This window comes from Callorhinus ursinus, unplaced genomic scaffold (assembly GCF_003265705.2).
Source record: "Callorhinus ursinus isolate GAN/ISIS: 27379988/994484 unplaced genomic scaffold, GSC_fseal_2.0 scaffold70, whole genome shotgun sequence".
NCBI classification, from domain to species: Eukaryota; Metazoa; Chordata; class Mammalia; order Carnivora; family Otariidae; genus Callorhinus; species Callorhinus ursinus.
Window position 1 is genome coordinate 1,862,048 of NW_027397132.1, and position 7,893 is coordinate 1,869,940.

Genomic DNA, 7,893 nt, shown 5'->3' on the forward strand with positions numbered 1-7,893 from the left:
CAGAGAGGCAGGCAGAGGGAGAGGGAGAAGCAGGCTCTCCGCTGAGCAGGGAGCCCGATGCTGGACTCAATCCCAGGGCCCTGGGATCATGACCTGAGCTGAAGGCAGCCGCTTAACCAACTGAGCCACCCAGGCGCCCTGACTGAGCAGTTTTTAGTTACTAACGCACCACGATGCTCGGCTCCTCCTATGAACCTGAGCACTCATACAGGGAGGCTCCCAACATTTTCAGCAAAGTGACTGCAGAAAACTGTAACATGGAGAAAAAAAATATCATTAAGAATAGACAAACTGTTACAACTCATTAATAAAAAAGGACAAATAACCCAACTTAAAACGGGGCAAAGGATCTGAGTAGACACATCCCCAAAGATGATATACGAATGTCCAGTAAGCATACAAGAGGATGCTCATCAAGGAACTACAAATCACAACGACAGTGAGATCCACCAGGACCGCTAGGATCGGAAAGTCAGACAAAGGTAAGTCTGCTGACGATGGGGAGAAATGGAAACTCTATAAACTGAAAGAAAAATGGTGTAGCTGCTTGGAAACCAGCCTGCCAGTTCCCCGGAAGGTTAAACACAGGGTTACCACATGACCTAGCCATTCCACGCCTAGGCACACATCCAGGAGAAATGAAAACCTCTGTCTATACAAAAACACATATGTGAACATTCATAGCGGCTTTATTTGTAAAAGCTCAGAAGTGTTAATAACCCCAATGTCCACCGACTAACAAATGGATAAGTAAAAATGTGGCAAACCATTCGATGTAATTATTTATTTATTTTTTTTAAAGATTTTATTCATTTATTCATGTGAGACAGAGAGAGAGAGAGAGAGAGAGGGAGGGAGGCTGAGGGAGAAGCAGGCTCCCAAGGAGCAGGGAGCCCGATGCGGGACTCGATCCCAGGACCCTGGGATCATGATCTGAGCCGAAGGCAGACACTTAACCATCTGAGCCACCCAGGCGCCCCAATGTAATTTTTTAAAAAGATTTTTTTATTTATGTGTGAGAGAGAGAGAGAGAGAGAGAGAGCGTGTACATAGGAGCTGGGGAGGGGGGTTGGGGCAGGGGGAGAGGGAGAAGCAGATTCCCCACTAGGCAGAGAGCCTGACGTGGGGTTCGATGCCAGGACCCTGGGATCATGACCTGAGCTGAAGGCAGATGCTTAACTGATTGAGCCAATATTATTCAGTCATAAAAAGAATGAAGAGCTGACACACACTAAAAGGTGAACGAACCTTGAAAACATTATGCTAAGTTTAAGAAGCCAGACCAAACGGCCACATAGTGGATGACTCCACCTGTATGATCCAGAATAGGTAGATCTACAAAGTAGATTAGTAGATGGCTGGGGCTGAGGAAATTGGGGAAAAATGAGGAGGATTGCTAATAGGCATAGGATTTTTTTGGGGGTGATGAAAATGTACTAAAATTGTGGTGATGGATGCACAACTCTGTGAATATACTAAACATCACAGACTTGTACGTTTTAAATGGGTGAATTGTATCGTACATGAATTATATCTCAATAAAGCAATTAAAAAAGAACAGATATCAAATAGAAAAGGCTACCCCTTACCTTTCATGCTGACACACACAATGGCGGACACCGTACATATAATAACTGCTAGGAGAACAAGAAGAACGATCAAGTAACTGCTGAGCAGGGTGCCGCCTGTACAGTCCAGCTTCCCTCTGTGCATGAGGTACAAAGTCAAAATGCCAATCCACCTGCCGAGAGACAGGGAGGGTCAGAAATGGAAACCAAGGAACTACATTATAAAACATTACAGAATGAAATAAAAGGAGTTAATATTTAAAAAATTTTTTTTAGTTAAAAATTTTTGAAAAGCTAATACTTCCCAAAACAAGGCGAAGTTTGCGTTGGAATATAATTTTCTTCGATAAAAGCTCTACTAAAAGAAAACAATAAAAAATCTACTAAGTCAATTACAAAGCGTAAACTTTTTTAAAAAAATGAGTTTTATCCTTTCTGTGCTTACATGATTGTTCCTAATTCTCCGCCTCCTTTAATATCTAAGAGGCATTTAAATGCCATAAGCAGGCAACTATAATGTGGGCTGATGAAAAACAGCAGCCCTACCATGACTCAGAAACATGCAAGCGTAAACCAACAAAATACACGCTTGCTAAAATATTAACAAGATAATGTTCACTTCTGGGGATTAACAAGAAACTGACAAACACACTCTATCATCTGCTGTGTGTAATGCAAAAACCAGGAGGTGGTAATCAAGTTATGCCAAGATGTTCCACGGTGAACACTGATAAGCTTGAAAGGCCCCGTACTGCAGACTTACATATATTTTGTAATTCGGTGCAGAACAAGGAAAAACAGCACCAAACATTGCAAAGCAACAGTGACCATTCACCCGAGGCATTTCTGCAAAGGGCAGAACATCGCCGGCAAGAACGCTGTTATTAAGGATACAAGCCCAGGTGTGGAACTGGGACTAGAGAACATTTTATGCTTTTGTCAGTTTTGTGGTATCAGGACTTTGGGTCTGGAAATAACAATGGGAAATGATATCGGAGAGACCTGGCTCTGAAAACTATGAAACTGCTGAGGAGCCGCTTCCAATATTTCACGTTCTTATATTCCTTTCTCCTCGAAAATGCACTTATTCCCTGCCCAGCCCCTCTGGGAGCAGACTTGAGGCGCCCAATTCCACTTCCCATCGGTTGCACACTTTGTGCCAAGCCTGGCTGCTCGTCGGGGAATTCGGCCACAACCGGCTCCAGGACGACAGGCAGGCTACTATTTCCCACACTTTCCTTTGGTTGACACTTGATGCCCTGAATTTCCATGCCGAGCGCCATAATGATGCAAGTGGCTGTTCCTGCCTTCAGGAAACAGTTCCCGAAGGCCACGGCAACCCCGTCCCGGAGGCTCCCGGGGCCAGGCCTCGGGGCCGCACGCGACTGGAGACCCCCTGGGGGACCCCGGGCCCGGTATCCCCGCTCCAGCCTCAGTGTGCCCTCCGAGAAATGGGGAGAGCGGCTGCACGCCCGTCCTCGGAGGCCTCGCGCGGTGGAGAGGCCCAGACGAGGGAGCGTGGGCACCGCGTCCGTGCGCACAAAGCCGGCGACACCGCCACGCTTCCCGGGCCGCTTGAACCCGCTCCCTCCGCGCCTCGGCCGCCCGCCCGCACAGCCCACCGCCCTTACCACACCACTCGCAGAGACAGCTCGAAGAACCCCGGGAAGACCAGGTCGTCGCTGGCGATGGCCCAGCGCCGACCGAAAAGCACCATCCCAGGCATTGCTGAGGCCCCGCTGCCCGGCCTCGGGCCGGCCCGCCGCGCGCCAGAGGCCACTCGGAACCCCGCGCCCTCCGGGATCCAACGCCAAACTGACTGCGACTCGGCGCAGGCGCGCGCGAGGGTCGGGCCCGGCGCACGCGCACTGAGCCCCGCGCAGCCTCTGGACCCTCCGCGCCTGCGTAGAGGCGCTGACCGGAAAGGCGCTGGTCAGCTTCTTAGCTGGGTTGCACGTGTGTGAAGTCCGTTCTGATAACGTTCCCGTTTTGTAGATAAGGAGTCTTCGGGGCGCGGAGGAATGAGCACCTCCTGAGGTCCACGGGTGTTAATGGTAGATTTGGGACTCCTCCCAGGTCTGTGGGCCTCCAAGCGTGTGACGAAGTTCACCCTCGGTGCTACCCGCGGTCAGGAGTGCCGCTTTAGGACGCCTCTCGAGTTCAGGGTTTGAAACCACCCGGCGGCTTGGGGCTGGGGCGTGGGGAAGATCCTGATCCTCAGAGCCCACGGCACCGAGCACTTAGCACCTCCACTCTGCCCCACCCTGGTCCGAGCCCCCTTGAGACCCCTTCGTCTCGTGCCAGCCCGGGTCTCCCCACTGCGCTCCCTCATTCTGCCCTTGCCTCCCACCCCCCGCCCCCCGTCAATGCATTTCCCCTGCAGCAGCTGGGGCGACCTTGTTGAACCGTCAGAGCAGGCCCATCCTCCGCTTAGGATCTTGCACGTCTGCACTTTGTGCATGAGATTGACTCCAACCCCCCGGGAAAGGCTCTTCCCTGGTAGTCACACACCACAAGTCTGTCAACGCGTGTTTCTCTGTCTCCTTGGGTTTGGGTTACCATTCTCTCTCTCCATCACCTCACTGCCTGCCGCCTCCCCGCCAAATACATCAAGCTCACTCTCGCCCCGGGACTTTTACATTCTCTGTTTCCTCGGCCAGGGATGCTCCTCCCCAGTTATTTACATGTCTCTGTCTCAGGTCATTCAGGCCTCAGTTCAAGTGCCCCCGTTTCAAAGAGGCCTTCCCTGGCCACCTTACCTAAACAGCACACCCACCTGTTCCTATTCCCTCACTCGGCTTCAGTTTTCCTCCCTGATACTTAATCACTCCCTGACATTGTACCACATTTATTACCTTTCTCCTCCCACCTTAGGGTGTAAATTACATAAGCAATTTACCTCTCCGGTCTTGTTTACTGCTATGCACATAATGGAGCAAATTACAGGCACTTATTCAATACTTGATGAATAAACAAACTCATTGAATGTCAAGGTTTTCTAAGTCTGAAGTTCCTTCAGGGATCTGCTGAAGTGCAGGATTTCAGAGTTAAAAATAGTATCGAAATTATATTGATGGTTGCAGAAATCATACAGGGAATTGTAGATGGGGAAGTTACAAGGTTTCTATAGAAAAGAGAACCGTTCATTATAAAATAAGTATTCATTGGGTACTTGGTGTGGCCAGAAGTGATTTAATCCGAGAGGTCAGGGACGACTTCCCTGAAGAAGATACTAAAATGAGATCTGGAGGAAGTATAGGAATTCAGTGGAAGAGAGTGATTCAGAGGCTAAAGGGCTGTGCCTATGATCCGAATATTCTCAAATGTAACAGTTCCCTTTTGAAAACAGGATTTGTAAGAGTTAGCAATAAGATGATTCTTCTATATAAGCTTTTGTTAGTAAAGATAAAGAAGATACTGATGACTTAATGTTACAATAACAACCCACAAAACTATGATTTCAAACAGGTAGCATACACATTAAAAAGAAAAGAAAATGTGTTTTGTATAGTTTTTTTTAGATTTATTTATTTATTGGGGGGGGTGTGAAGAGGCAGGGGGAGAGTGAGAGAGAATCCAAGCTGACTGCACTGAGTGCAGAGCCCAACAGGGGGCCACAATCTCAGGAGCCTCAGCTCACGACCTGAGCCAAAACCAAGAGTCAGATATTTAACCGACAGAACCGCCCAGGTGCCCCTGTATTTTATGTAATTCTAATCTCTGGGAGTATGTTTTGCCATTTCCTTGTAACATTATTCCATTTGTTGAATTAGAGTTGTTTTAAAACATTATTCCATCATATGGGTATCTCATACAAAGCATATTAAATCCCCTTATTTTAGACAAGTTTTTCAATTTTCTATTAAAAATAGCTTTTTTAAAAAAGATTTTATTTATTTATTTGAGAGAGAGAATGAGATAGAGAGAGAGCATGAGAGGGGTTAGGGTCAGAGGGAGAAGCAGACTCCCCGCCGAGCAGGGAGCCCGATGTGGGACTCGATCCCGGGACTCCAGGATCATGACCTGAGCCGAAGGCAGTCGCCCAACCAACTGAGCCACCCAGGCGCCCCCCAAAATACCTTTTTTTTTTTTAAAAAAGATTTTATTTATTTGAGAGAGTGAGAGAGAGCACAAGCAGGGTGAAGGGCAGAGGGAGAAGCAGATTCCTGCACCGGACTCCCTGCTCAGGGCGGGGAGTCGGCTTCTCTCTGTCTCTCCCTCTGCCCCTCCCCACTGCTCGCGCTCTCTCTCTCTCTCTCTCTCTCTCTCGCTCTCTCTCCCAAATAAAATCTTTTAAAAAATAAACAGATCTTTTAAAAAGATTTATCTTTAAAAATAAGTACAGTTGATCCTTGAACATTGTGGGGGTTAGGGGTGCCGACCCCACCCAACTGAAAATCCGAGTGTAACTTATGACTTCCCCAAAATTTAACCAATACCTTACTGTTGACTGGAAGCCTTACCGGTAACAGTTGATTAATACATATTTTGAATGTCATATGAATTATTTACTGTATTCTTTTTAAAAAATACTTTATTTACTTGAGAGACAGCAAGCACAAGGAGTGGGGAAGGGCAGAGTGTGAGGAAGAAGCAGGTTCCCCACTGAGCAGGGAGCCCCACATGGGGCTCAATCCCAGGACCCTGGGATCATGACCTGAGCTGAAGGCAGCCACTTAACCAACTGAGCCAACCAGGCGCCCTTATATACGGCATTCTTATAATAAACTGGAGAAAAGAAAATATTAAGAAAATCATAAGAAAGAGAAAATACATGAACAGTTCTGTATTGTATTTATCGAATACAATATCAAACCCATGTTGTTCAGGGTCAACTGTATTTTCTACTTCCAAAATATCCAAGTCAAAGTACAGCTCTTGAAAAGGTAAATGGGTCATCATGACTTTTATCTATTTTTTATTTTTAAAGATTTTATTTATTTGACAGAGAGAGACACAGGGAGAGAGGGAACACAAGCAGGGGGAGTGGGAGAGGGAGAAGGAGGCTTCCTGCTGAGCAGGGAGCCCGATGCAGGGCTCGATCCCAGGACCCTGGGACCATGACCCGAGCTGAAGGCAGACACTTAACAACTCAGCCACCCAGGTGCCCCATCATGACTTTTTTTTTTTTTTAAGATTTTATTTATTTATTTGAGAGAGAGCACATGAGAGGGGGGTAGGTCAGAGGGAGAAGCAGACTCCCCGCCGAGCAGGGAGCCCGATGCGGGACTCGATCCCAGGACTCCGGGATCATGACCTGAGCCGAAGGCAGTCAGTCGCTTAACGAACTGAGCCACCCAGGCGCCCCCATCATGACTTTTATTTTTTTTTTAAATTTTTTTATTGTTATGTTAATCACCATATATTACATCATTAGTTTTTGATGCAGTGTTCCATGATTCATTGTTTGTTCATACCCATCATGACTTTTAAATGATGAAAATTTTCAGATACAGAGAAGATGCCTGACACCTAAGGATCTACCATCCAGATGTAACAAGGGATAACATCCTGCCATGGATGCTCTATCTTGAATTTTTTGGGGAAAAAAAATCTTTGGTATCCTTCTCTGCTTGTTCTTTCAGGTTAATTTCACTATGTATTTGCAAAATACAGTAAGTATTCTTCAGAGACTTTCTTGGCTTTTCATTTTACCTTCATATTAACTTGGAGAAACTGTGACCTTTACTCTTCCGTTTTTCCAAATCAGTTGGCTCATTTCCTCCCCTATTTCTCCCTTTGGGACTTAATTTTCTTTGATTTGAGAAAATGCTGTGTCCTGAGTAAAGTTAATATCCTTGCATTTAGTCTTTGTCAGGTGGGGGTGGGGCAGTGTTAGCCAGGTGATCTTTCAGGAAATTGGATAGTTGTTTCTCTAAGCCCTTCTTTACAGCCCTGGGATCTTCAAATTCTCAGAATTCGAAGTAAACAAGTGACTTTTTTCGTTTCAGGGCACACCAGTTTCCCTGTTACCCAATCAGTTTTTGTCTTAGATCCCTTATTAGAGGAATAAATACATTCCACATTTCCATTCTGTTAGAACAGGGTCAAGCGTAGCATAGTACTTAGAGACTACAGACTCTCACCTTTTCAGTGCCCAAGGGGAAACTAGAGGTAGAGACTTGGCGCATCCTAGTATTATACAAAAGTATCCCCGTCATTGTTTTAAGACATTAGTGCTGTATTATGCTGCAACTTGCTTTTAAATTGCAGGGGTAAGTGGGAATGGTTTCGGAACCCGAGGACAAACACCCAGAGCACCCACACAAATCTCCACACAACAAAGGCTAGCTCAGAGGGGTGAAAGAGTGTGGCGGGTACTGAG

General features: G+C 46.6%; 1 protein-coding gene across 1 annotated transcript in view; it reads right to left on the reverse strand.

Annotated features, from left to right (window-relative positions):
- DAGLB (diacylglycerol lipase beta) overlaps window positions 1-3,397 on the reverse strand; it is a 28,535-nt gene extending 25,138 nt beyond the window's left edge. Inside the window, exons 1-2 of the mRNA XM_025863665.2 lie at window positions 3,200-3,397; window positions 1,590-1,741 (exon numbers count right to left, since the gene is read on the reverse strand). Of these exons, the coding sequence (XP_025719450.1) occupies window positions 1,590-1,741; window positions 3,200-3,294 (247 nt within the window). The 5' untranslated portion in view covers window positions 3,295-3,397. The remainder of the gene's footprint in view (window positions 1-1,589; window positions 1,742-3,199) is intronic.
- Between the last annotated feature and the right edge of the window lie 4,496 nt (window positions 3,398-7,893).